This window comes from Sinocyclocheilus anshuiensis, unplaced genomic scaffold, assembly GCF_001515605.1.
Source record: "Sinocyclocheilus anshuiensis isolate Anshui unplaced genomic scaffold, SAMN03320099.WGS_v1.1 scaffold555, whole genome shotgun sequence".
NCBI lineage: Eukaryota > Metazoa > Chordata > Actinopteri > Cypriniformes > Cyprinidae > Sinocyclocheilus > Sinocyclocheilus anshuiensis.
Window position 1 is genome coordinate 17,260 of NW_015552571.1, and position 27,563 is coordinate 44,822.

A 27,563-nucleotide genomic window follows, 5' to 3' on the forward strand; every position below is an offset into this window, starting at 1 on the left:
GACCTGGTCGTCAGGTTCCTTAGAGGGGCGAGGAGGTTGAACCCTCCTCGTCCTACCTCGGTACCCTCTTGGGACCTGTCTCTGATGCTCATGGCACTGCAGAGACCTCCCTTTGAACCTTTGCAGTCAGCTGAGTTGAAAATTCTGTCACTAAAGACAGTTCTCCTGACTGCATTGGCTTCCATCAAGAGGGTAGGGGACCTGCAGGCATTTTCGGTCGACGAATCGTGCCGGCCAACTCTCATGTTGTCCTGAGACCCCGGCCTGGATATGTGCCCAAGGTTCCTACCACTCCCTTCAGGGACCAGGTAGTGAGCCTGCAAGCACTGCCCTCGGAGGAGGCAGACCCAGCCCTAGCTTTTCTCTGTCCCGTCCGCACTCTGCGGCTGTACGTGGACAGAACACAAAGCTTCAGAACCTCAGACCACCTCTTTGTCTGTTACGGAGGCCAGCAGAAGAGAAAGGCTGTCTCCAAACAGATGTTAGCCCACTGGATAGTGGATGCTATTGTCTTGGCTTACCAATCCCAAGACGTGCCTTGCCCGTTCGGGTTGCGAGCACACTCAACTAGAAGTGTTGCTTCCTCCTGGGCGCTGGCTCAAGGCGCCTCGCTGACAGATATTTGTAGAGCTGCGGGCTGGGTGACACCTAACACGTTCTCTAGATTCTATAGCCTTAGTGTAGAGCCGGTATCTTCCCGTGTACTCGCCCCCAGTGGCCAGTAGCGCGAAGGACCCGTTCTAGTGTCGGCTTGCAACGCCACTCCCGCCCGCTGGGCCAGATACGTGCTTCTATTGCTCCAGTAGAGTTCCCCAGAAATGGCTAACCCTGTGAGTTCCTCCGTCACCCCCCGGCAGTCAGACGTGGCGGAGCATCTGACGCCAGGCCTACACTCGTATGTGTTGTGGAACCTGTGTTAGGCTGGGTGTCCATATGTAGTGGTCCCTGCAGCGATCCCATATGTGTATTCTTCCACGGTAAGGCTACCCAGGCCGGCTAGCACGTGTCTTTCCCTCCTGTCGTCTCTGCTGGTGTTCTTTCCCCCCTAGAACTAGGCTGGAACCACCCCAGAGACTTCCATATATTGTATTATTCTTATTGGCTAGTCCATATGTGTAACCACCACATTTTACTTCCTACGGACAGGATGTGGCTTCCGCAGCATCCCCTTCCCTTTTAGGGCACACTTTCCCAGCGTTATCCAAATAGTCACACTGAGTGGGTCTTGCGGAACAGCTGTGACTGACCTTCTGTGCTTAGAGCCCTGACTCCCGCTCCAACAGTGGGGGCAGTCCAGGAGTCTCAAGCAGAGCGCTGGAAAGGCCAGCGACAGTGGCGTGTTGGTAGATATCCCCAATTTGTCGGTCAGTTCCCGACGAGGGAACGGTGACGTACGTCCCGTCACCACAGTCGTACCTCCGCTGTACGGCCGAGTCACTAGCTCGGCTCCTCAGCGGAAAAGCAAATATGCAATGCACCTGCTGCTCATTAAATACTCGCGCTGCAGCGCAGAGCAGCTGTGGCAATTATCATATGCCTAGTGCAATGTGCATTGGCTCGTTTTTCTTACACTCGAAGTAGATTGGTCTCCCAAAGCGATCCCCAATTCGTCGGTCAGTTCCAACATATGTCTCCGTTCCCTCCTTCAGGGAACGAGGGTTACATACGTAACCGAGACGTTTTTCAGTTGTATTTCAATGCTCTGCTAAAGCCAATTTTTTTACATTTAACATGTTGTATTTATACTATTTCTGATTATAAACTAAAGTTACACAAAGTTTTTTAAAAATTAAAAAGAAAAAAGTTTTGGGCTGCGTAGCAGGGCAGCAAAGCGTCACATGACAACATGATGGTAATTATATTAGATAAGAAGCAACAAATACAGTATTCTGGAACATTTTGAAATGCTGAGACAGTAAGAAACATGGCACAGATATAAGACATAAAAATGGGATCCATATGCATAAGCACACAATATCAGAAAGAGAGAGCACCCTGATTCATTTCTTTAGTAGTCAACTGGTCATACATATGCATTTCCCAGGGATGACGTCCATAGTTGTCATGCTAACTGAAGACATGCATTCATTTCCCAGTTCTCGTCAAGCAGTTTCGGACATGCTGCAACAGCCTTTTTTGTTTAACTTTGAAGTAAACATGCAAGATTCAAATGCCACAGGCCACAATTTCCAGTCTGAGTTCACTGACAATCAGCTCTCATATTATCTCCCAAAATGCAGTAGAGAAGAGACCCTGTGGTATTCACATCATACATCAATTTATTCTGACAAAGGCATGGCCTCCATTGCCTCATACAGAATCTTGTTTGTTTGATTTTGTTTTCTGTAATTGTCCAGCAAACATGTATTATATTAGTCTCTCATCATTCAATATTGACAGTAAAGCCTCTTTTGTATACAATGACACTCATCACAAACATTGGTTATTAGTTATTTCAAATTGCGAGCATGCCCAAAAAAGTATGTAAGTGTATAGTATATTACAACAAATGTTTTCACAGGGTCCAAATGTAACACTTGCCAAGCACCAAATGAGAATAAAAGCTTGATTTGAGGAAATCAAATTTGCCAATGGCTAGCAACTATAAGAAACTATGTATTATGTTGCTATTCTTCATAAACTGTAAGAATGATGTAAGACATGTAAAAGAATGTCTTCAAATGAGAAAGATATAAACTATCTTGTAAAACTATCTGACACAACTCATGTATCCTCTACAAATTTTAATCACAGTGGGAAACGTACCATTAGAAGTTTATCTAGGAGGTTGGGATGATTGTTTTTCTCCAGAACTCCATATGGCAACACAATATTTCTCTCACTAAGCCACCAAATGAATATAATAGAAATAAAATCACAACGTAGCTTAACATATTCATGACAGGTGCAGATTCACAGCAAGATGAACACTGACTCATCTTGTACATGATCCTATAAATAATGCTGTTTGTGCTATTTGCCACTAATAGGCAAGGTAAACAGCTAAATAAATCAATCGTCATTAGGGATGTAACAATGCACGTAACGAGCCGGTTGAAAATCTATAAAAATAAGTGACAATTTAAGTTGGTCGAAATGTTAAACGAATTGCGATACATTTGGGGGTGGGGGTTTATATGAATGTATCTCTGGTGGGAACGGTCTTCAGAAAAGTTTAAATGGTATTTTCTTTTCATCTTACCTCTGTATAATGCATTTAAGGTAGTGTTTATAAGCACAGCACTGATTTGTTTACAGCAGTAACCAAAGAAATGCTATATTGCTGCTGTTCCATAATTGCCACCTGCTGTCAGAAAGTGAATTTGCGCTCTCATTCAGCCCGTCTGCTGTTTTTGTTTTGTTCAGGTATGTTATGTAGTATAGTTTCATAAAGCTAAAGTCAAATTTCAAATTTTGAAATTATACAATCTAATTTAGAAAAAAAAACTGCTCATGCAGCATGTATGCAGGATCTTTGTTTGGACTGTGATTTTGGATTTGACATATTTAAATTTCACAAAGAAATGTGCTGCATTTTGTCTGAGAAATAATGAAAGGACATCTTTTCATTTATAATTTGCCTTAAATGACATTTTGTTCAAAAATATTGTGAGAAAATTGTATTGTGAAATCTGTATCGTGAATCATATCGCATTGTAAGTTAAGTGAATTGTTACATCCCTAATTGTCATATATATACATTCATGTATCATTTTTCTCATATCACTTGCCATAGGCAAAAAGGTGTAGCAAAACGTTATTTTGGACCCTGATTTTACATTTCTTGACTGAAAACTTCACGCTTGACTTTTTCCCCTTTTAGTCAGTACGTAATGGATTCAGTAAGCACCCTATATACAGTGGGTACGGAAAGTATTCAGACCCCCTTAAATTTTTCACTCTTTGTTATATTGCAGCCATTTGCTAAAATAATAAATTTAAGGGGGTCTGAATACTTTCCGTACCCACTGTATATCACCTCCAGCATTAAATAGCATGTTAGCAGAGGTGAATCCATGTTTACGGGGACTTTCATGATATATAACCACTCTCAATTCACCATCCAAAACTCACTCAAGTCACTAAATGTACTGTGCTATCAATGAAAAGAAAAAAAGAAAAATTAGATTCTAAAGCATCTATGATCAATCAAGAGATGTAAAGGTGATTGGATTGTAACGTTGAGGACACATTATGACTGGTCATCCCAACTTGCACATGCTCAACTACAGGAGTCTGACATCACACATCCATGCAGTGTTAAATTCCCAAAATCACAGAAAGATGCATGTGTGTATAAACTCCAGTTATAGAAACTTTTATCTGTGGGCTAACCTCCCTTTTTAGCTATCAGATTCTCTTTATGTTTTGAGATTTAGGCTAGCTGGATGCCTCTTCTGTTCTTGCAAAGGATATAACATATGACTACATATCCAGGCTGACCAGTGTAAAGGCATTCAAAACTCTATAATTCTCTTTTTGATGGGAAAAAAATTGTCTCTATGACAACATAATAGACTCATCCCTGCAAAGACTGGGAAGCTTGCCGGTTGCTATGACAACTTACTGTTGATTTTGAAGCTTTGAGAATAAAGAGTCCCAAAAATCCCTACGCATTCAACCGAAAGAACATTGTGTACAACCTTCAACAATGGTAAATAATTTTGCTGGTCTCAAGTAACTGCCTCTCGCAAACTATCTGGGAAGCGAAACCCTCAAAGTTGTAATACCTTTTCTTTACTGTTTCTGTAACTGTGTAGCATTTAATTTAAACGGTACAGAGTGAAAGACATATCTGTAAAAGCAAAGACTTCAACTGTTTACATATTCTGGCAACAATACAGCAATATCCCTGTAGACTCAAACTAGCTTGTGCATCTAGGTCAATTTGGCCAGGTACTGAAGCTGCAAAGTCCTACAGGTATACTTGGCAGACATGCCAATTTAGATGTCTCTGAAACCAGACTAAAATATCTCAGACATAAGACTGGTGTTAGTAGTGTTAGTTTGTATTTTAGCATCTCTCGTGAGAGGGCGAATGAGCAGGCAAGGGTGCACTTGGTTCACTTACTCTGAGGACATGAAAGAGGACATGGGCCCAACCTCCTTGGCTTTCTGCAGGGCATGTTTCTGATTAAACGCCTCTTCCTCCTCCTCTTCATCCTTTGGAACAGCAAGGCGTTTTTCATTATACAATTGCCTTACAAATCCTTCAGCATATAAAGCTAAAATAACCTTGCTGGATATACCTTTGTGAGCTCCTGGGCATTTGCCAAATTGTCAACAGCGATAGCCAAGAAGACATTGAGCAGTGTATCTGACCATTTTGTCAAGAATTTTGGCTCAAAACAATGAGCTATACAGCAATAACCACCAAAACTAAGGAGGACAGATTTAACCCAACATACAGTATTATGCAATCAGCATAGAGTTTCAAGCAAACGTGCACTAATCTTATACGCTTAGTAATGTCAGGCAAATAAAAAAAGCAAGTTACATTTTGTTGAAAGACCACAGCGAAAACTGTAGTGAAGAATCATGCACAGAAAGAAAAGGAATGTGTATTAAGAAGTAAATAAGGTCAATTTTCATTTCATGTTGACTTAAAAATTATTGAAGACCTGAAGAATATCACACACACACACACACACTAGGTATTGCTGGTCATGGATAGAGAAAGAATCAATGTAGGATACAATTTCCAAACAGAGTCAGAACAATGAAGTAGACAGATGACCACATCCCCGACTTCACGCCACCTTGAGACCGGATTCCATTGTACATGACTTCATTCCAGTCCTCGCCAGTGAGAATCTAGAAACACAGTGAACTTATTTCAGGCCCACGTGGAATCCAACTTCACAGAGAACTTCCCATATTTCAGCAGAATAATTTGACAGATACTTCCCCGTGCATGTCTGTCTATTAAATATTTCAGCTAATCTGATAATGCTTTCTGCAACCAATAAAAGGGATACCAATAACATATTTTACCAAATTCCATTCCCCAGAATTTTAATGATTTTTCCCACAAATTTGCCACATAAACAAAATCTACAAATTTTGTTTGGGCCTAAAGGTATTTTTTTCTGTACTGGACCTTTTTTTTGTTTTCATTATTATAAAGGGAAGATAGATTATGTTTTGTGACTAAGTATGTTTTTTTTCTGCACTCTGATCCTAATTTCCTCTCTATCTGTGCAATTAAATCTTGGTCTAATTAATTAGCCTTCTAAGCCACTTTTCACTAAGAAACATCCGGACTCTTGCATTATACTAAGATTACAACTGGGTGAAATCTTACTTGAAACACTGTCATGATGGCTGCTGGAAAAGTGTCAAAATTAGTGGGTGTGTAGTCTTCAAAGATGAACCTGTAAAGAAAAAAACACCTATTTGCAAGCCATTTTATTAAAAATGTGTCTGACCAGGTTACTGAATAATAGATTATTTGCTTTTTCTAACCGGTTGAACCTGATCTATTTTCTATTGTCTTGCTACACCTGTCACATAGAGTTCCACTCTAAACATTGGGTTTTTTTTGCATTAAATTTGATGCCATGTTTGATATGGGTATTGTTGAGTCAGGATTAAAGCAAGCTGAAGATTTAACATTGTTATTGCAAATAACATAACGATCAGCTCATAACTACAGGTGTAGCATTCAGACATTTTCAGTCATAAATCCAAATTTAAGTCTACGGGCACTGTCTGTGCTTAGACTGATAAGATATTACCTTCCACCAAAGAGCTGCATGCCCAGAAGTGCAAAGACCACAATGAAGAGGAAAAGCAGGAAGAGCAAACTGATAATAGACTTCATGGAGCTCATCAGAGACACAACCAGGTTCCTCAGGGACGCCCAGTACCTTAACAACACAAATACAGCATCTCTAAGTTCAAAATAGGGACAACCAGAACAGAGCAAAGACGTCAATAAATAGATTATTGTCTATGCAAGAAGCAAACAAACCCAAGACGCTGTTATTCCAGACAAGCTTGCACTTACTTTGTGATCTTGAAAATTCTCAACAATCGCAAGGCACGCAGAACGCTGATCCCAAAGGATGTGCCAGGTCTGAAGAACCCCCAGAGCACCTCAAAAATGCTGCCCACTATCACCTGGATAGAATTCAGGAATTTTACCTCTTTAAATATGCCAAAATGATGATGTCAATGATGCCAAAAAAATTCTGTCTAAAGGTGCGGTCACATTAGCAAAATTTCTTCAAAATTTCACAAGGAAAAAAGGTCCATTGTCTGTTGTCAGTTGTGTAGCGATGTATGGAGCACAACAAATGCTACTTACCTACTGAAATTCAACAATGAAACCACACAATGGTATTGAAGACTATCTATCTATCTATCTACAGTATCTATCTATCTATCTATCTATCTATCTGTCTGTCTGTCTGTCTGTATGTATGTATACATATGCAATATTAAATCAAACATTAATTGTATGTTAGATCAGATGTTATTTGATTGAACAAGTTTTATAGTTTTCAAACAGAAAACATGAGATTTACTCATTTAAAAAAATGTAACAGGATCTGTATTCATGGAAAGGGCCAGGTACAAATGTTCTGATTAAATTAAAGATTAGCCAATAGCTAATCATTATATATTGACACAGTCCAGAACTAAAACTGAATTATAATTAAAGGTGGGGTAAGCGATTTTTCAAAAACGCTTTAGAAAACTGATTCGCTTTAGAATACTGATTCGGGCCGACTAGCAAAACAAACTTGTAGCCAATCAGCAGTAAGGGGCGTGTCTACTCATGATGTGGAGGAGAGAGGGTTCAGTGCACAGGACGGACATTAGCGAGCCGAGCAAACAATAAGATAGAGATGGTGGATAAAAAACAAAAGAGGAAAACGTCTGCGGAACAAAAGAAGGCTTAAGGCAATAAGGCAAGAAGTAGGACCCATGTAAATATCGGATCAGCTTTCCAGCGCTGGAGAGAACTCACGTAGCGGAAGGCCTGCGATCAGACGCCGAGGTTGCTTTGTTTCTTCTCGATAGGTGAGTAACCCTGTGCCTGCGCCACAACAGCTAAAGTCTGTCTAGTACACTAGACGCGACAAAGTGACTGTTGAAAATCATTTGAAATTTGTCAATACGTCATGAATAGAATGCAGCAGCAGTTTTCTGTCAGGGATTTATCGTGTCGTGCCGCGCCGCATCCAGTGTAGACCATAGATATGTATGTATATGTATGGTGTAGACAGCATCACTGATTATAATGAGTTCCATAGTATTTTGTTGCGCCACTCGCGTCCGGTGTAGACACGGTGTAACATTGGTTTTGCTTTGTTTCACAGAACTAAACGTTGCCTGGGTTGCGTACGTATGTGTGGGGCGGAGCTATCAAAATAGGGGTGAGACCCTTTTGGGGTAGGGGCATATTTGTTTTGGTGATTTCAAATGTCAACATTGGCTACCAGAAATCGCTTACCCCACCTTTAAATAAAGCTACACATTGATATTCAGTGCTGGGTCCTCAAATTTACATAGACATTAGAGACAAGTTCATAGTGCTCAGAGTGGAGAAGCGTAACTTCAAAAAAGATCTAATTAGATTTACGGTTTCATCCACTCTTATTTCTTTGCACTGCTTTTATCTTTCTTGATAAAAATTTTTTAATGAACACTCATTTTTGGAGTCACCACCTTGATCCTCTTTGACACTTGCACTGTTGTGCTATCTTCATTACAAAGAAGATTATGGGAAGGATGACAGAAATACACTTACGCCAAAATCAAAGCAGTTGAAGGAGGAGTGAAAATAGAGTCTGGGTCCAAGTCCATACATCTTGAGAAACATCTCTGTAAGAAACAGGCCCAGAAACAGGAACTCTGCATAGTCTGCAATAGAAAGGAATCACTTTAAAGTTAAGACTATGGATCATGTATGACAGCATTCATTTTGCTTGTGGTCTTACAAAGGAGACTAGACAACCACTGAGGCTGCTTGTGGTGTACGATGGCAACACAGAAAGTGTTGAGGGCCACCAGACTCAGAACGATCCAGTAGAAGGTGTGAGTCTTCACCATACGGCGAACGGAGATCCTTAGCATGCGTTCTTTCCGACGGAAAAAGGACGTTGGTCCTCTTTTAGCACTGCGTATGCTGGCTCTGTTCAATGGCATCCCTGATGGACAAAAATCCAAAAAAAAAATTTATGAACAAGTAAAACAAGTTGATCCACATTTGTATACTTCTTGATTGAGTAAGGAGATTATTTCAGCTGTATGTGAATGATATTCTGAAAACATGCATATAATGACATTATGACACAATATTTAGCATCATCTAGACAGGATATGAAGGAGACTTGTTGGAGGAAACCACTCACCTACAGACGATATGTCAGCATACTGTTCCTCTGGAGCTCTCCGAACATCATCCACCCCTCTTCTCTTTATTGTGGCGGCTCTTTTTATCACTGAGAACACATACCAAATAATTTATCCCATGATCTTATCTTATTATATTTATTTTATTTCAAACTAAAGAAATAACAGATTAATAAACCAAAAACTGTTTAAGAAATAAAAGCATTATACGGGTTATAAAACATTGACAGACACTTGATTTGCATTTTGGTCATGTCACGCTGGATAGTCCTGCCCATGTCGTGTGGGAAATTATTGTGTTACATGTTCCCAATTATAAATAAATAAATAAAAATCATTCACATTTTTATGTAACTCCAAATATGTTTATCACCTTCCAAAAATCTATGTATACATTTTTATTTGTATTTATTTGTTTATTTAATCATTATTTAATCAGGGACAATGCACTTAAATAATGCATAAAATCAATGTAAAATGTGTCAGGGTGGCTAATTTCCATCTGTAGCCCCAGGGTAGGTAGAAAAACTGAACCTAAAGCAAATTATTAAAATATTATCTGGAAAATATTTACTTTGGGGTTTTTTTTTTCTTTTCTTTTTAATCAATGATGGTAACTTTTCATAAACATCGAATATGTTTTGGTTGGCTTTGATTTTGTTGAGTCCTGCAGAATTTATGGTTTAAATGCCTACAGAGAAACTATGTATCACTGAAAACTGCAGCCAGCTTAGGACATGATATGACAAATGTACAGCCATCACCCCGTTGTAATAATTTACTTCTCAAGCATTTATAGAATATAACAGGCTTGACAGCAGCAACTGAAAGTTCCCCAATTTATCAAAGCATCTAGCCTAATAGCTGGCACTAAGGGATGCATTCAATTGCAAATAAATCTCCTTGTTAGATTTCCTGTTGTCATGGCAACAATGAAGTAAATACGAATGCCTGCAATTACATTTTATCTTTTAAACTCTCTTCAGAGTGCAACCTGGATACCTACTGCTGTCAAGCCTCATTTACAAGGGCCAAAACAGGTCTCAGTCTCTCCTGACCCCCTAAAAATTGTTTTCCATATAGGCCCCAGTTTTTTAAGAAAATCATCTTAAATGGGATGATGGGACATTTACAGCAGAACAGCAAGGAAATCGAAATAACAGTTCACCATGGTAACTGCCTGCTTTCCATTCACACAGCCTCTGGGAAGCTGTCAATCAACATTTCATAAAAAAAAAAAAAAAAAGTTTGATTCTGGGGAAAACCTGTCGCCTTGTATAGGGTTCGGATGTCATGTGGTGGGTCTTCGCTTCACAGATGTGCGCCATGAGCAGGATCATGGCGTTCTGTTTATTGTGACATCAGTCTATTGAATATACAATCCCTGTGATGTTTTATGGGACCAGAACAGGCTTTATACGCCAGAACAGGCTATTGAATAAATGATGAAATCTGGGACAGAGAGAATGGGTATTTACTAGTGTGTTCAAAATAATCATATGACCCTAACCCTGACACATAATTAAAAAACTGCATCCCACAATCTACGTGGGAAAATGAGAAAAAAACAGAAGAGGTCAAACATCTCACCATCCAAAGCAGAAGGTCCTGAATTCTTGTTCTCCTCTGCAAGCATCACCTCCTCTGCAAAATAAAAACTCACTTGAATTTTATCAAGTTGTACACATGCAATTCACTGAAAAACTAGCATTTAAAAATCTAATTTATATAGGATTTTGTAAAATTTAAACAAAGAAACCAATGAATAAGAAATATTTAAGATTTGCACTTTTTCTAGATCACTAAACAAGCAAGCAAATTTGTGACATTGATCATGTGCACCGCTTTTTATTTTCAGATTTTCCTGCTTCTAGCACAAAGTGCATTCTGGATAATTTTTAAATCATGCTGATGAACATGATCATTAGGTTTTGGGAATTTAACTGCTGTCATTTAAAGCATTATGAAATGTATATATTTCTAGTTTATGTTTCACTTGAATTGTTACACTGATATATAGCAAATATAATTTGCCATGAAAAAATTGCAAAATAGAAGCATTTTCTTTCACAAGTGTGTCTCTTTTTAATGGCACTGAGCATCTGCTGTAGAATGGGGCGATGCTGTGGCACAGTGTGTTTTGACAGATTTGATTTACTTTATTTGTTTTGCATGGTGCATTTGCCAGCCCAGTATGTAAGAGTACCTGCACGGTCGATCCAGGCCCGGTATCCGTTCAGCTCCCTCTCGATCTGTTGCTGTCTCCTGAGCTTCATGAAGGATCTTCGGTTCTCTACCCGCTCTCGCTCTTTAGCAAACTCCCTACATGAGCCAACAGCATACAATTACCCACACAGAGAATAACCACAGGGATGACACACTTAATTTATCAGTGTTTCACCTGCAGAGTGAAGGAATGAAAGGCAGAGAGAGAGGCTGCATCCCAATTTGCATAATTTTTTTAAGTTGAAATCACACCACCTTGTGGCATCTACATATTACATCATCACTGCTAAAGGGGTCATATGATGCATTTTTATATATTCCTTTTTCTTTAGTGTGTTATGTTGCTGTTTGTTGGCAGAGTCACGCTCCACTCTGATACATTCTGCTCAAGTCGTGCAAACTCACAACATTATTAACTGTTTTTATAATTGCTTTGGAAGCTGAAGCTTGCGATTATGGTTACATTTCTGACACATGCTTGTGATGTTCGGTCAATCACAATGCACTGGGTCAGCTGGCTAATCCGAGCACATTGAGCTTTTTGGAGGAAAGGGCATTGTAGAAATCAACACGCTTTAGAAAGACTAGGAATACAGGAGCTACAATAATGTACAGTATGTGGAAAATAATGTGTTTCTTGAATATTAAAGCATGCTAATATATTCTGTTACACCTAATACACAAAATAATGATCTTTGAAAATAGTATCACATGACCCCTTAAACATTTCTTTTTTCATGAAGAAACAGATTTTAAAAAATGGCAACAAATTTATAAGTTTTTGGACATAAAATTTATTGAATTTTAAGGTAATGAATTTAACTTACAAATACTCACATTATAGTACATGACAAAGAGGTATGTGTCATCAATTTGATAAAATCTCAGTTATGTCTCACTACTGTTGTATTGTCTTTCGTCATACTCAAATGTATAAGCTTTTATGTCACAAGAGAAGTATGCACATTTAGCTTGCACTGGAACTAAACTACCGGTAAAAAGTTTAAAATAATTAAGGTTTTTTAATGTTTTTCAGCAAATTAGAATGATTTCAGAAGGATCATTTGACACTGAAGACTGGAATAATGGCTGCTAAAATTCAGCTGTGCCATCACAAGAATAAAGTACATTTTAACATGCATTAAAGGGTTAGTTCACCCAAAAATTAAAATTAGGCTGTTTTACTCACCCCAGAGCCATCCTAGGTGTATATGACTTTCTTCTTTCAGACGAATCCAGTCGGAGTTATATTAAAAATTGTCTTTGATCTTTCAAGCTGTTTAATGCCACTCAGCGGGTGTTGCATGCATCAGTCCAAAAGAAGTTAAATAAAAAGCGCCCATCCATTAAAAAAAAGCGTCTCACACGGCTCCGGGGGGTGAACAAAGGCCTCCTGTAGCGAATCGATGCATTTTTGTAAGAAAAATATCCATATTCAAAACGTAATAATCACTTTAATGTAGCTTGCGCCAACATTTGTACATGGAAGCAGCTCCGGGCTGATGACGTATGAGTTCAGTCTTGCGCATGCTCCGGTGAGTCTCTTGAAAACCGGTGTTTTTTTACAGGATCAAAGGAAGCAAAGTTTCCTTACTTGAGCAAAGGAAAACCAGTCTCCTCTTGGCTTATATCGAAATCCTCTTGACATTCTTCTTTACAAATCCTCGTTTTGTACTTCTAATTAGTGACCGTTGTTTTGTTTTGATCTCTCCGTTGCGTTTCCGCGTGCATCACTTCTGAGCTGCGCATGCGCAAAGCCGACCTCATACGTCATCCGCCCGGAACTGCTTCCGTTTACAACAGTAAGCGCAAGCTAGATTAAAGTGATTATTACGTTTTGAATATGGATATTTTTCTTACAAAAACGCATCGATTCACTACAGGAGGCCTTTGTTCACCCCCTGGAGCCGTGTGAGACGCTTTTTTTAATGGATGGGCGCTTTTTATTTAACTTCTTTTGGACTGATGCATTCAACACCCGCTGAGTGGCATTAAACAGCTTGAAAGATCAAACACAATTTTTAATATAACTCCGACTGGATTCGTCTGAAAGAAGAAAGTCATATACACCTAGGATGCCTCGGGGGTGAGTAAAACACAGCCTAATTTTCATTTTTGGGTGAACTAACCCTTTAAAATAGAAAAGTTTTTTTTTAATTATAATATTTCACAATATTATGGTTTAAACTGTATTTTTCATCAAATAAATGCAGCCTTGATGAGCACAAAAGACTTAATTCAAAAATATTCAAAAAACTTTTGATTGGTAGTGTTTGTGAATACAGAAAAATGAGAGATGTGTAGAAAGAGAAACAGACAAAGCCACTGTATGTGTAGTAACTTAATCTTACCTCTTGTCTCCAGAGATGAAGTTAATACATTTCACATTAACCTCTGATAAAACTCATTACCCCTGTGTCAGCTCAGACATCGGGTTAGATGTAGAGTCAGTTTGTCTTAAGAGTCCATTGTGGAAAACAATACTTACCCTGACAGGACTCCTAATACCAGATTCAACACAAAGAAGGAGCCAATTATTATTAGAGGAATGAAGTAGAGCCAATTCCAAGTAGAGCCTAAGGCATCGTTGGTCTGTGCAAACACAAAACAGGAAGTGATTAAAACAACGAAAATAACTCATTATGATTTTAATTTGCAGTAGCTACTAAATCTACTAAATGCCTGGGTTCAGATGGTCAGAAAACCATAAACCAAGCCCTTGCAATGGTGACGATTCAGTGGGGCTCTGCTCGGCAGTGCAAAGGGTGTGATCAGTGCGTGGGCAGGTGGCATTGTTGCCCAGCTGAGCTGAGAGGGTGTTCCCCGCATCCCGACGCTGCTGCATCAGCTCAGTTATGAGTGTGAAAAACACCTCTATCTGTGTCAGCATGACTCACGTCAACGCATGACACCATGTGACTGATTAAAAACACTGTGGACTCTTCCAGACATTCAAAATTATGAGATCATGATTTTTAAAAATCATTCTAAAGTAATCAGACCCTCAAAAGATAATTTTCACCAGATGAAATATTTTAAAGGTGAGCATAACTAGAAAAAAAATTAACTCTAGAAATGTCCATGGCTTTTCAAGATTTTCCATAAAGTACCAGAAATCAAAATTTTAAAGTCACCTTAAAAAATAAAAAATGACAATTCTTATGTTTTAATGGAATGTTGCAGTGTTACAACACAGAAGTGGACTGACAGGTCTTTTCAGTGCAAATTCATTTGGCACTTGGTAAAAGCAGTCGATGTAGTCATCGACTCATCCTCAAAAATCATGAATAAACAAAAGAGGTGCAAACAGTAACACCTCCAATCTTTCCAATTCCTTCAAACAAGGTCTCTAAGCTTTCTTTTTGTTGTATAAAGATTTTATCTCAAACTAAATGCATGAAAGCCTGAGTAAGTCCTCCTCCACAAAAATTACATATTAAAACTAAGAAAATGAATTTCCATGCTCAGATACCAGCACTACTGGATGACAGTGAAGAACAGAGACAACTCAGCATATAAATGGCACTAGTATGATAGCAGTCAACCATCCAAGCTAATTTCACCAAAAGCTCCAATAATCTAATGCAGAATAAAGTTTGTATCTAACACCTCATTTTCCAGTACTTGGAGCTGTTTGGAGAGAAAACCACTTTGACAAACCCTTCCAAATGTGACTTGTTATGAAAAGGGAGTTGTTACTGTGCTTGAATCAGCTTGAAAGAAGATCAGAAGTCAGAGGAAAGCTACACAGTGTTGCATGCTGTACAGTATGTACAACTAGTGTACGAATACGATCACAGATGGATAGAATCCGGAAAGAGGAAGTTCTTCAAAAATAAACTGCAACTATTTCAGCTAAAATGGACCAACCATAAGTGCAATTTCATCATTCAAAACCAGAATGATTTATGTTCCAATTTTGGGGAGAACAGAAGGAACAGGATTAGGGAACAATGTAAATGTAAGCTGCCTGCATGAACACAACAGATCAACGTCTCCCAAAGCCACGGTATCAACAAAAAGCAAAGACACGCTCATCTAACCAAAAACTCAACCAGTGTACTTCACAACCAGTCATTAAAATGCATATAATGTGAAACACTACAAAGAAGCTAATGACCCCGTTTCACTTAACAGCAATATGTGGTAGATTGATGATCAAGTGAGATCTCCTGAGGAAGACTTTAACATGAAGTAACAATTCAACACTGGACTACAATAAGATAATAATTTTATGTATTAGGATTATAATACAGAAGTGTCATCATTCCAAGCACAGGAACAAAACTGCTACATATCGTTCAGCTGAAAGAGTAACTCACATTATAGAGTACAGCTGTCCAGCCTTCCATGGTGATGCACTGGAATACAGTGAGTATGGAAAATAAGATGTTATCAAACTGAGTGATGCCATCATTGGGTCCTTGCCAAGGGCCAGTGCAGTTATAATTTTCAGGACAAGGCTTGGCCCCACACGGGAAGTCAAGTTCAGATGAGTCTGCTCTCTCAGAGTCTGCATGAGATGAGAAAGACTTTTTTTTCATTAATTGCATACTGACTGTATAAGTGTTCAACTTTTAAATTTTTAATAATGTATCTGTGTCATTTGTTTGCTTGTTTTGCTATTTGTTATCATGCAGCTAATAGAAGAGGCCAACAGAAGGATGAAGTGTTTACTTCCTGTATGGGAGGAGCCGATCCCCTGACTGGTAGGTCTGTATGGACCCGTGAGGGATTGCCAAATTTTATTTTCAGCTCTTGCAAATGTCAATGATGGTATTCTTGTCAATAGTAATCTTAAATTTAATATTTAATAACATGCATGTGTATATAGTCCACTCACAAAATGAACATTCATTTACTTCCCCTCATGTTGTTCCAAACCTTTATAACTTTTTCTTCTGTGGAACAGAAAGGAATATATTATAGGAATATATAAGAATGTTGGTAACCAAACGGTTTTGGGTCCTACTGACTTTTGCTGTATGGACAAAAAATACTTTGGAAGACAATGAGACCCGAAACTTTAGTCACCAACATTCTTCAAAATATCTTCTTTAGTGTTCCACAGAAGAAAGAAATGCATACAGATATGGAATTACTTCAGGGGGGAGTAAATGATAACACAGTCTACATTTTTGGGTGGACTATCCCTTTAAGAACATGGAGTTATTTGTGACCCTAAAAGATGTTAAATGGTTGTCAACTTTCAGAGAAAAAAAATTTTAACTGAAAATTTTCTGAAATACTGTTTTCATTTTTTTGTTTTTTTTTTGTCATTTTTTAAGAATTCCAAAGATTTAAATATTTGGTTTGGATCCCAGCATCTGAAAAGCACATAAATGTAATAAATATATTGATGTACTCTATGTCTGTACATATGTGGATGTGTGGGTCTGTGCATGTTCTTGTTCCTGTGTCTGTCAAGAGTGTGATCCTCCTTACCTGTAATGTTTGAAAAAGCTACGCATCTTTTGTGGAGTTTTCCACTGTAGAACTCTAATCCAATAATAGCAAACATGAGAATGGCAAAAAACAGCAGCAGACCAATCTGTAGCAGTGGCACCATCGCCTTCATTATGGATTTAAGAACTATTTGCAGACCTATAAAAAAAACATGAATATATATAGATATCAATAAACCTTACTACACATAAATAACCAAAAGAAAAATATCAATCTGTACTATTCATTCCTTCACATTTGGAAAAACTTTAACACTACAGCATCCACATGTAAAAGAACAACTATAACACTGTGTCCTAACAAAGTGTGATGTGACAAATTACAGATACATGGAGTGGGTTTTTGGACCAGTGAGATTTCTTTGTGCAGCTACCAAAATAATTGGACACTTTTTAGAAAATGCCTTGCATGTAGCTTGTTGCATTTTATGTCTTGTTTTATCACTTTGCACCTGATTAGGATGCAGTTTCAAATGAAACAACACAATGTTTGATTAAGATACTACATACAAATGTAGTATAGATACAATGATATGATTAAGATAATGTTTGATTACATACTAGGAATGCCAGAAACCAGTTTAAGGGGCCGTAATACCCTCACAGCCCTGAGCGTGCGCAGGTCTAATGAAATATTCATGTGGGCTCCTGCTGTGGCCAGAATCCTGTTAACAAAATAAAAACAAACATAGGTTAGGCAAAGAAACTAAATCAACAGAAAGTATGCAGGATATATGAATATTTCACAAATATGTTAATGATGATATTTTGTAAACTATGCAATCTCCATCATTAGTGACACGGTAATCAGCGCGATAGTGATGACTCATAGTGATACTGTAGGTAAAGGGGAGTAATTAGTAATTAGTAATTAGCAGTGGTGCTAAATCTGTGTGGTCCTTAATGAGGTAATCCCTCTCAGTGAATGACAGCCAGCACACTTTCTAATAAGGGTCACTTCTGATTCACAGCTTCCTTCTAAGCACAGGTGATATTCAAGCATGACCAATGAGTCATCTCTGTCTTTCATTCCACATGCTTGTTCATGTATAGCCACAATCAGACAGGAGCATGCAACTTTAACATATGGAGAAACTGATTTTTCATATTTGTGTGACAATAATAAGATGCCAGTTGGAACCAGATGTGACACTCATGATGGATTTAAAGGGACAGTTCACCCAAAAATTAAAAAAGTGTCTTTACATATCTGTACCTTGTATATGTGGATGTGTCTATACACATCCTGTGGTCTGTGTGGGTCCTAACGCCCCAGTATAGTGATGGGGACACTATACTGTCAACAAGCACCGTCCTTCGGATGAGACGTTAAACCGAGGTCCTGACTCTCTGTGGTCATTAAAAATCCAAGGATGTCTTTCTAAAAGAGTAGAGGTGTGACCTCGGCATCCTGGCCAAATTTGCCCATTGGCCTCTGATCATCACGGCCTCCTAACAATTCCCATATCTACTGATTGGCTTCATCACTCTGTCTCCTCTCCACCAATAAGCTGGTGTGTGGTGGGCGTTCTGGCGCACTATGGCTGCCGTCGCATCATCCAGGTGGATGCTGCACACTGGTGGTGGATGAGGAGATACCCCCTGACAATGTAAAGCACTTTGAGTGCCTAGAAAAGCGCTATATAAATGTAATGAATTATTATTATTATTATTATTACTTATTTATCCATGGAATTAGCCAACTATGAAAAAGAACAATGGAAACAAAAAACCACAAACATTTCTTGAGGAACATGTGAAATGTCTATACTTAGAAAAAAAATTATCCAAACTATACTATGAGCGATTTTTGCATATACTGTATAGTATATATATTTTCTTTTAGAGGTATGGCTTGGATGAGTCTGTAGTCGTTATAATTAGCTTTATATAAAAACAGTAAAGTTCTATTGTATGTCCTCATTTGCATAGCTATGAAAATGTGTATGAAAAAAATAAACAAATCTAAAGGGGGTTGGTTACCTGAAAAAGTCACTGCTCTGAGGAAAAAAGGAGTGTAAATGTGGACAATATATAAACACAGTATTTGAACGCAATAAATGCATTTTCATGATTGATCATTGCTGTTGAGGAACTTAAGTAATCATACCCATCCCTACTAGCACCCTCCCAAGAAGCTGGCCAGTAAGACCCTGCAATAATATGATATGATTATTGTTGTTCTGATTAGAATGAACAGAATCCCTCATCTCTCAAAGGGAACCCATCAAGGGCATGGCTCATTATAAAATGCAAATGTTGTCTCTTATTTGCTGCACCACCTAACAGGAAACAGCAACTCGTCTGTGATGCTGCATGCAACACTCAGAAGGAAATGAGAGGAGCATTAGTGTGTGAGAGAAAGAAGCTTTTGTTGGCAGCATTCGGTTCCTGACAGCTACCCACTGGATGCCATGTGTGTAACCTGGGATGAACCGTCCTTTCCAACATCTCAACCAAAGCTGAAATTCTGGATTCTCTCATATCCCAATTCACCTGGCACTCTTGTTGTTGGCTGATTAAACTTCATCCCCTTCCACCCCACTGAGATGAAAAAGACTGCCAAAGAAAGGTGTATGAACACAAGACACATAAAAAAGAGGAAGATACACAGAGAGTGAGAGAATCAGATGAGCGCGACTTTATACACAGAATTTGGCTTTAGCTGAAGCAACTGAGAATTTATCTCCACTGGTTTCCAAATTTTTAATTCAACAGATGTTTAAAGACACGTCCAGTGTAACAGGATGAAAATAAATTATGTAAAATACTGATTTAAACAAATAGAAAACAGATCAAACAGAATGTGCCAATTTATACGGTTCTCTTGTGCAGAATCTTATTTGACAAATGTAAAAATACAATGTTTTGTTGTTAAGTTATTAATGTTTTATTCATTCATTTAAGGAAATTCATGAAAATAATTATGAAAATGTTCTTATCTACTTTATGGGAAATACACAAAATTGCTTTTAACATTGTTAAACAATTTATTTTACAGATACATTTATTTTACATAGTTGAATTAGTACACTGTGGCAGCACATAAAATGAGTTTACCTAATATTAATATGTTCAGAAGTATCTACAAATACAAAACTGTAAAATCTTTAATTTGATGCACAATTAAAAGTGAGCCATTTGCATTTGAACTTTATCATCATAAGTTCAAAAATGCACATTTAAAAAAAAAAAAAGCACGTTTTTTTATCTGCTGTAAGTGTAGATGAGGTTACGGTATTCTGCAGAACCCTTATTTCTGCCAACTTCCTATAGCCATGCTCATGATCGTTAATGAAGACCTGCATTAAACTATGCGTCAGAGATAAAATAAGACTTCAATACAGCCTTAAACAGCTCCTGTAGCCCACCCATAGTGAAATTAATAAGTGCATAGCACAAACCACAGAATATTTCTCACTCAATATTTTCACTTCTTTTTTAGCAGGGCTTTATAAGAGTGGAAAATTAATCCCAGATTGTCCTGCATATTAGTCACATATGGGGTGTCAAGGTAGCAGGATGTCAGCGATTCTAATTAGGACCTGAGAAATAATTAAAATAGCAGCACAGGAATGAGATGAAAGACTTCACTAAAAGACTGCTAAAGAAAGAAAGAGAGAAAATTGCTCCTACAGCTTCTGGGAGTCTTTAAATGGCAAGGCCACAAATGGTGCAATCAGAAAAAGATTTTACAAAATCTTAAAATGGATAAAAAATTCAATGGAAAATGTTATGATGACATTGATACTCTGAGACATCCGACAATATTATGTTTCATTTATTAAGTGGCAAAATGATACCTGTCACCATGAAATCTGTTGTGAAAAGTTTATAAAACTATCATGCCCCCTGCAAGTATTGAGATGAATCCATCAGTACAAATTGTGTAACATTAGCACATGTTCAATTATGCTTACATAATTCATAACAGCTTGTGTTTATAACGTTAACATTTACAAACCATCACTGCCTAGAGACAAACACTCTCTAAGCCTAATGCCAAGATGCATTCATATCTATATACACAGAAAAAAACACTAATTTCATGCAAGGATAGCTCCTTCCTCACTTTGAGAAGAGGTTGAGAGGAAGGAGAGAGATCTTGATTGTTTTCACTGAAAACAATATTGTGTGTAGGCGGGTCAGGAACACAAAGCTGGTGTGAAGACAATTCCCTGGCACTGAATGAACAGCATGACATGTTACCACTAACAAAAGACCAAAAGACCATAAATATAGCACAGAACGGGCTTCCTGTGATTCATGTAAGCCTGCTGTATAACCAAAGTTCATACTAAAGATTAACATGAAAGATTAAGCTCTGCAAATATATAGAAATGACACTAGTATTTTCCACAAATAAAGAAATTGTCAAAAAATATGAATAAATGGAAGTAAGCCCTGTAACCAGCAGTGCAGTAAGGGATCAGGTAAGTCATGCGCACTGGGAATCTTTTTTTTTTCTAATAAACACAAGGTAGCGCTAATTTCATATACAGCACACAGCGAATATGACATGAATATGACATAGTGGCCAACTTGATATTGCGCTCTATGGTTTAAAATCAAGGATTCAAAATCTGCTGACCATGCATATGCAGTGACAGCTTAACTCTCCTGTCCGCATCCAATTTGCATGGACAGATGAACCATCACTCAGACAACAAATGCACACTTCAAAAGATTTCACAACAGGATTCGACAAAGTTTGCAAGGTTTGTGAAATTAAATTTTCATTAGCAGGGCTCCAGACTGTGACCAAATGGTTGCATTTTGCAACCATTTTTTCTGCCTGTGCGACAAAATTTTGTGTGTGGTCGCACTGGCGCGACCACTGCATTGTTCAACTCATAAGTGCTGCCATTTCTGCTGCATATGAGAAACATCAAACGGCAAACGAAGCTGAAAGCATAACGGAACCGCGCTACTCGTTTGAACTGCGCAGCGCTTAAGCCCCGTTCACACTACAAGCGACAAAGCGACACGATCCCATTCATTTTAATGGCGAGCTGGCGATTTCCGGTGACAAGTGCGACAGCGGCCGTTGGCGACGGATGGGGCGTGTCCAGCGAGGCGACAAAGTTCAGAATCCTTCAACTTTATGCAAATGAAGAGCAACTTTCGTGAGCGACAGCTAATAGGAAAGAAGACGGCAGTGCTCATGTGATCGTTCTCCTCTCAGCCGTAGATAAACATACGCAATGGAAAAAACTTAGGCTCGGTTTCTCATTCATTTTTGTTTGTATGTATGGATTTAAATTCATATTTATATTATATTTAGTCTTTTGCCTCCAAAATGTTTGTATTTAGCAGCACGAAACCTGATTCGCTGTCAAGGCAACCAGAAGTGAGAACGCCCACTAGCAACCTCATCGCCAGCCACTGGCAACATGCAGTGACAAAGTCGCTAGTGTGAACGCAGCTTTAGAGTGTAGAGCCTGGTTTACACTTCAGCAGGAGCGCTACGGTGCGCGCAGCAAAAATGACGTGAATATTGAGGAAACGATGGATAGTTTTCGTGCTAAAGTGAAGAAAAAGACTGCTTCCTAAACCAGAGAAGGTGAACATGTTGGTATTCTTGTGGGGAAAAAAACATGCAAGCAACTGTCAACGACAGCAAGTTTAGTTTTACTTTTCTTTTTGTTTTCATTTTGAAAAGCTGGAGTAGTGGAGGTGGAGTAGTGTTGGGCAATGTGGTCATTTTTCAAATCGTCAGCCCGTGAGATCGACGATACACGATATCCTGTGACAAATTTGCCGCATCTGCGTTATCAAGTTATCAGTCTAAATGTTCCGCAAAATCAGTCAACGGTGAAAATCAATAGTAGATTTCATTTAAAGACCAACAATTTAACTCTAAATATTGGACATAAATGAACACGTTAAATATAAAGTATAAAGTTAAACTGAATGGATACATCAGTCATACAGCACTCCGGACCGCACGCCCGAGCCCAACGCACCAAAGCGCGCGTGTGTGAAATGTGGTGCTGAAGTGAAATAGCGGGGCAATTTGATAATAATAGCCGAATTATAATAGCCTAATAAAAATAATAATAATTATTATTATTATAATTTAATACATTAATAGGAGAATGAGCCAAATATCGTCTTGACTATCGACAAAGACATCTGCTATCGTCGATATCTCTGACTATCGTCGATACACAATAATATTGTCTATCGGCACAACCCTACTATGGAGGCTCTCTTTTATTTATTTTTTTATTTGATTCCTCAGTGTTTGTTAAACATTCTGTAATTTATTATTTGGTGTATAATACAGCATGTGCATGCCATGCCTCATGTCATTGCATCTTACTGTTTTATTGTTGTGCTTTTTAATTAAGAATAACAATGAATCCATCTTTTGTTTTAGTCTTAAAAAGTGAAAGGTGTATAGATGTAAGCAAAAGAGACAATTATCTTTTCTTGTGAAACGTGACAACAAGATCGCGAATTCGAAAGTGAAAGCATCCGAAGCCCGGCTTATAACATAGCAAAAGAGGAACTCCCGTTCACAAAATTCAAATCACAAATAATACTACTGATGAAAAAAACAGGTTGAATGTTAAAAACTTTCGTTTCCATATAACTATAAACTATTATATATATTCCATACAACTATAAACTAAGTCTATCAGCAAGCATTGATTAATCCCATGTAGCAAAAAAAATAAAAAATTGCGACCAAATCATGTGCTCGTGCTCGTGAGAAAGTTTGTCGCAAAAGAGCGACCAGTTGGAAGAATGAGTCTGGAGCCCTGATTAGATAACCAAAGACTAGTTTAAATGATATAAATGTGTATTCGCTGACTGCTGACAGTAGACGGCAAAGTATTGCATCTGCCTTTCTATTACCGTTAACTTTGTTGTTTAACAGTTCTGCCTAACAATTTGTTAAACTAATTAAAAACAGCTGAAACAGAGAATGGGAACTCTGCTCAGGTCTGTCCTGCATCTGCCACACATCGGTCAAACACAAAAACGTATCCAAAAATGCCAAATACTTTGTAGGTACATCGGTCGACCACTAATCTTGACTTAAGATAAAGATAAAAATTATGATAAAAGGTTTCTATTATGCAGCCCCTCCTTCAGAGCAAGTCAGGACTGTTTTGCAGGTTTCAACATCTGCCGAGCGATGTTTGATCACTTAAGGCTCGAGTGATCAAACATGTAGTGTAAAAAAAGTAATAAGACAACTCTTCTCAACATATGCTTGCAACATTTGCTTTAAAGAGGTGGTTGACTGTTTTTTTTCTAGGCTTGATTGTGTTTATGGGGTGCAGTCTAATGTGTTAATGCTTCGTTTTTTAAAAAACGCATTATTTTTCACATACAGTAGCTTACCTTTATTCTACACCGCTCTGTCCCTACTCATTTGAACGCTCCGATGAGTTCCTGTTTTTATTAAGCCCCTCCCTCAGATATACGCATTGGGCTCAGATTGGTCAGCTGGCTCAGTGTGTTGTGATTCACTAAACCGTGTGTGTGTGTCAGTGTGTTGTGAGTCTAAACGTTACACCCCTCAGCTCAGTGGCATGTGCTCTGGTTGTATTGTAAACAATGACGTTGTCTATATTGCTTATCAATTTGAGCCTATGTATGGGCGCTTTTTATTTAACTTTTTTTAATGCTATAATGCTTCTCCGATGAGCCGCTTCTTCTTCGGCTTTTGCCGTGGTACTGCGGGTTACACCAGCAACATGCCCGAGGACACTGCAGACTAGCGGTTTGCATGTGTACTGCATGTCGACGCGGACAACGACTCAGTATTGAAAAGTATAAATGAAAACTGACGCACAGCCTACGGCGTAAAGGCTACCGCGTAGGTCCGACGCAGAAGTATAAGTCAGCCTTAAATAAGGGGTAAGAGTGTGCGCTCGAATATGCTCTAGAACCACTCTCACAATACTTTGATGTCATACTGCTTCAAGTCAAACACACCTATTGGGTTTGTGGTGTTGTTGTTGTGCGTGCTAGGGAACGTAAATGTGCCATACGTCATTGCGTCACTATATCATTGATATCGCGATATGACACTTTTTTTATCATGTAAAAATGTATACCGGTATTATCATGGACGGTATGATATGGAACACCCCTACCAGACACTGCCTTTAATTATCCCTCTCTGCCCACTGCAGAAACATGGCTCTTTGCTGGGCCCCTGACTCACACATGCAACCGTTACATTGTAACAGATGGCATATGAATCATTAAGACACCAGTAGATCAATTATTAATCATGGGTAAAGAGCAAACACTTAACTAATTGTCAAATACGCAGGGAGAAACAGACAAAGAGAGAGAGTGACAGAGAAAGCAAAAGACAGAAAGAGGCAGAGCAGACATCTGAAACCGTAATAAATTACAAATGAGTGCTAATGACGCACGATCAGAGTGTTTTAACTCTTGATCTGAACTGCTTGATTTATTTTGCCTTATAAAGCAATCAGTATAGGCTTTTATACAGTATACTTTTACACAGCAGCATAATACTATGTGAGTCCTTTTTAGAGTGCACTGAAAATAAAGATGTACAACTTTACCTGACATCATAATTTTTAGTTTATTTGTTTTTGTTACAGCAGAAGTATTAGATGTACATATTAGCTTAGAAAGAAGCACCTTCAAATATTGTCTTGGACGAAAGGAACCCCTGAACTAACCGATAATGAAATCTGTTGTCGTTCATTCATTCATTCATATATTAATTATATAGTATTTCTATGTTGCCGTCCTAGATTTCAGTTGCTAATAAGCAGGGTCTGAAGATGTACTTTCTGTTTGATCATTACAACAGTACCTGATCTGATCCACCACCATCACACTAGTGTTGGTAAAGGGTGTGAAAAATCCCTGCTTTTGAAATTAAGTGTAAGCACACAATGCTAAAAAAATACTTACGGTATAGTAGGGCTGTCAAAACATTTTTCGAATTTCGAATATTCGTCGAATTTAAAATAAAAATCCACATTCAAATGCAAAAACGTTGCATTCGAATTTTAGGTGTGCGTTAAGGAGGCAGCCTTATCAGCGGCGCACGAGATGCGATGACGATGTAAGTGTCGTCGCATTATAATGTTTTTGTTAGCCTATCCAGTTGAAGCCACTAGATGCGGTACTGATGCGTTGTTCATTCAAAATATAGCGGAAAAAGAGAACATCAATGCGGAGAAGATCTTGTTTACATCAAAACCAAAACCAAGCCATTCACACAGAACGCATATTTCACGCATTTTCTAGACGGATATCTATTACTGTTGCACTCGCGTCTCGCACAAAAGAGCCGCATGTTTAGAAAGCCTTGTAAAATTAATTTACGTTTAACTTTGCAAAAAACATATATCGAAACTTTATGGCGGGTTTTTCCTCATCCCACTGCGTCTCATGTTTTTAAATTAAAAAATGTACTCTGTGTGATTGGCTTTCCGCCCTTTGTATTAAACAATGCATACATACATGATGCTGTTTTGTTTATAGTTGTATAAGCAACTTAATTATAATTGGTTTATAAACATTATTTTAAGCGTTATGCACTTTTTTTCGCAGATAGTCATGTTATCTTATGTTTTGAATGATGCGCCCTCTTGTGGCCTCAGGAGAGAAGCCAAAAGCTTTTCTTCACCCTAACTGAAATTATGCATTTTAAATTCGTATATAATTAGAATTTTGATAATATTTAAATACAAAATTCGAATTTAGTTTTTCAGCCATTTTGACAGCCCTACTTTATAGTGTTACAAAAGCTGTTATATCTGCACATTGTTGGATGTATCCTAGACTTTGTCGCTTTGCACCTTTATATCAAACTATTTATGTAATGAATGAATATTTGCTTATGAATGGTAAACTGTTCCATCTGAGCATGTTACTGTGCCAAACAGTACTTAACCTGAGCATCACAAACTATCTCACGGAGTAATATAAATCTCTTTATAAAATTATTTTTTTTAAATTATGCAATTTTTGTTTTAATTAAATTATGTATAAATTATGTAATTATTTAATTTGATTGATTGTATAGTTATGTAATAAATTTAAATAATTAATTTAATTTAAATGTTTTAAATTATTGTAAGATTTTTTTAAGGGGCTTCCTTGGAGGTTTGGCCCCAACCACTGACTTAGCGAGATATGTGCTCTATGGCAGTGTTTCCCAACCGGGGTGCCGTCTGTCGAGAGCAGGGGTGCCGTGTAAAAAATCTTTTTTTAATATTTTAAAATCGCTAAAATGTTCAAAAAAGCATCTATTATATAATATCCATTTCTGATGTCGCCAATAATTAGAGATGCACCGAAATTTCGGCTGCCGAAAATGAGTTCACCGCTCAGGATTCACTTTCACGTGGTGTGACGCTCGGTGTGTTTTTACCTGAAAAACTAAAAAGCAATTTATTTAATTCGAAGGCCTGTCGTTATTTTTTATTTGTGCTATCATTATTAATTTCTTTATTTGTTCTTATTTTATTACTGACTGCTTACTTGTCATTTTTTATT

The 27,563-nt window shown here is 38.1% G+C and overlaps 1 protein-coding gene across 1 annotated transcript in view; it reads right to left on the reverse strand.

Annotated features, from left to right (window-relative positions):
• Positions 1-27,563, reverse strand: part of LOC107665051 (voltage-dependent R-type calcium channel subunit alpha-1E-like) — a gene marked incomplete at its 3' end in the record, with an annotated part of 118,466 nt that overhangs the window by 17,252 nt on the left and 73,651 nt on the right. The window contains exons 5-19 of the mRNA XM_016455796.1: positions 17,616-17,719; positions 17,035-17,193; positions 15,912-16,102; positions 14,078-14,181; positions 11,570-11,685; positions 10,954-11,007; positions 9,363-9,452; positions 8,949-9,158; positions 8,759-8,871; positions 7,010-7,122; positions 6,738-6,869; positions 6,305-6,374; positions 5,697-5,814; positions 5,250-5,317; positions 5,072-5,163 (exon numbers count right to left, since the gene is read on the reverse strand). Coding sequence (XP_016311282.1) covers positions 5,072-5,163; positions 5,250-5,317; positions 5,697-5,814; positions 6,305-6,374; positions 6,738-6,869; positions 7,010-7,122; positions 8,759-8,871; positions 8,949-9,158; positions 9,363-9,452; positions 10,954-11,007; positions 11,570-11,685; positions 14,078-14,181; positions 15,912-16,102; positions 17,035-17,193; positions 17,616-17,719 — 1,734 coding nt within the window. The remainder of the gene's footprint in view (positions 1-5,071; positions 5,164-5,249; positions 5,318-5,696; positions 5,815-6,304; positions 6,375-6,737; positions 6,870-7,009; positions 7,123-8,758; positions 8,872-8,948; positions 9,159-9,362; positions 9,453-10,953; positions 11,008-11,569; positions 11,686-14,077; positions 14,182-15,911; positions 16,103-17,034; positions 17,194-17,615; positions 17,720-27,563) is intronic.